This window comes from Sprattus sprattus (genome assembly GCF_963457725.1).
Source record: "Sprattus sprattus genome assembly, chromosome: 3".
Taxonomy (NCBI): Eukaryota; Metazoa; Chordata; class Actinopteri; order Clupeiformes; family Clupeidae; genus Sprattus; species Sprattus sprattus.
This window is the reverse complement of record NC_137922.1, coordinates 56,690,485-56,692,984: the sequence shown is the minus strand read 5'-3', so window position 1 is coordinate 56,692,984 and position 2,500 is coordinate 56,690,485. Positions and strand designations below refer to the sequence as shown.

The 2,500-nt window shown below is 45.9% G+C and overlaps 1 protein-coding gene across 1 annotated transcript in view; it reads left to right on the top strand.

The window, feature by feature from the left end:
• The window catches only part of tmem104 (transmembrane protein 104), a gene marked incomplete at its 3' end in the record, with an annotated part of 72,476 nt that overhangs the window by 69,352 nt on the left and 624 nt on the right, over positions 1 to 2,500 (top strand). Inside the window, exon 10 of the mRNA XM_080835615.1 lies at positions 2,352 to 2,500. This exon is cut by the window's right edge and continues 624 nt beyond it. Coding sequence (XP_080691741.1) covers positions 2,352 to 2,500 — 149 coding nt within the window. The remainder of the gene's footprint in view (positions 1 to 2,351) is intronic.

Here is a 2,500-nt window from a genome sequence, read left to right as displayed (position 1 = left end):
ACAGATTTATTGTCATGCAGGTTTACACCAAGAAATTGCTCTGGTGTATGGGTACAGTAAACATATAAACAAACCCAACACAATAAGTACTACACATAACATAAGTACTACAGATAGACCACAGTATGAATACAGATATATAAAAAGAGTGTATATAAAAAAGTTAACTAAGCAAGTAAGTGAATATATATAAAAAAAGAGTGTATATAAAAACATCCACTAAACGAAGAGGGGATGTGGACATCTCGGACCATGGAGCTGCCGATGAATCAGCACAAACGAACACACAGATGAAACATTTCACCAACCATGTGGACTGGCTTATATGGGTGAAAAGGGCGATTACTGAGTGCTCCTCGCCACGGCATGACCCAATAGCGTTCGCCGAATAACCATTTCTTACCATATGAATAGCCACCAAGTGCTAATGGGTGGCGCATTAGGAGCTGAATTCTGGCTCAGACAGTGAAATGTGCAAGTTTTCGTTCGATTCTCCTGACAAAGTGCCTATTTATTTTTTAGTTTTGAACTTTATATATTTTAAAAGAAAAGGGTTCAATGATTATGTGGGTGTTATTTGTATGTCTGTAGGTCAAAAACTCGCGGAGCTTTAAACATTTTTTGACAAAAAAAAAAAAATATCCCTGACAAGGGATATCGACCTTAGACCGTTAAGGAACAAGGTCAGTGTGACGCACAGAAAGCCCTGCTTCAGTATGATGGTCACACTGTGTGTGTGTGTGTGTGTGTGTGTGTGTGTGTGTGTGTGTGTGTGTGTGTGTGTGTGTGTGTGTGTGTGTGTGTGATAATCCCTGAGATCTGTAATGAGATCATGCAACTAATTAAGCTGCAGGAAGGACATGACACACACAGGTGGACACAGACCTCCAGCAGTGGGAAGAACAGAGATAATTATGTCTCGGATGGGTGTGTGTGTGTGTGTGTGTGTGGCGGTAGGGATGCTGTGAGGTGTCCCACACACACACACACACACACACACAGAGACACTCTCTCTCCTCCCACTGTAGCTGAAACCTGTGTACAGGTTCCTGTTCCTACATGTGTAGAAGCTACATTGGGAAGACAGTGTGAGGGTGAATGTGTGTGTGTGTGTGTCTGTCATGTTTGTGATGGAGCTATCCAATAACACAACAACAGTCTTCTACCCTGCGGAGGATGTGTGTGTGTGTGTGTGCGCGTGTGTGTGTGTCTACCCTGCGGAGGATGTCTGGAGATATGTCCCTCCCAGGCTTCTGTAATCATGCCGTCTCCTCTCATGACACATTGCTGGCATGACGATGCCCGGGGGGCAGGGGTGTGTGTGTGTGTGTGTGTGTGTGTGTACATGCAGGCATGGGACATTTCTGAGCACGCTCAGTTTGGATGTACACATTGGAAACAAAGCTGTGCTCTCAGATGTGCAGCGTGTGTGTGTGTGTGTGTGTGTGTGTGTGTGTGTGTGTGTGTGTGTGTGTGTGTGTGTGTGTGTGTTTTTGTGCACAATTTGCAGTTCTGTGATGGGATGAGGCTCTTGGGAGGGGAGCTAAATAGACCAGACACACACACACACACACAGTCTATACTCTCTACACACACTCACACACAGTATACACTTCAACCCCACTATTCACTGGAAACACACAAAACACACTCCGTGCAAACTACAGACACACACACTATATACACACACACTATATACACACACACACACTATATACACACACACACACTATATACACACACACTATACACACACACACACTATATACACACACACACACTATATACACACACACACACTATATACACACACACACACTATATACACACACACACACTATATACACACACACTATATACACACACACACACTATATACACACACACACACTATATACACACACACACACTATATACACACACACACACTATATACACACACACACACACACATACACACCACACTCTGCACACTCTACTTCAATCAGAATGCAGGAGGTGTTTTCTGTATGGAAATGATTATATTTACATCTAACACTGTTCTCTCTTTCCCTCTCCCCAACTTCCCTTTTCTTCTCTTCTCTTCCTTACCCATCTCCCTCTCCCTCCCTCCATCCCCCTCTCTGTCCCCCCTTCCATCTCTCTCTCCCTCCTTCCATCCATCCTTCTCTCTCCCTCCCTCCTTCCATCTCTCTCTCTCTCTCTCTCTCTCTCTCTCACTCCTTCCATCCCTCTCTCTCTCTCTCTCCCTCCTTCTCCCTCCTTCCATCCATCTCTCTCTCTCTCTCCCTCTCTCCATCCCTCTCTTTTTCTCTCTCTCTCCCTCTCTCCATCCCTCCATCTCTCTGTAGCGTTCTCCATGATGATCATCCTGGCTCTGATCCGGATCGCCAAAGGTCACGGCGAGGGCCACCCCCCGGCGGCGGACTTCCGCGGCGTTCCCAACCTGTTCGGTGTGTGCGTCTACTCCTTCATGTGCCAGCACTCCCTGCCCTCGCTG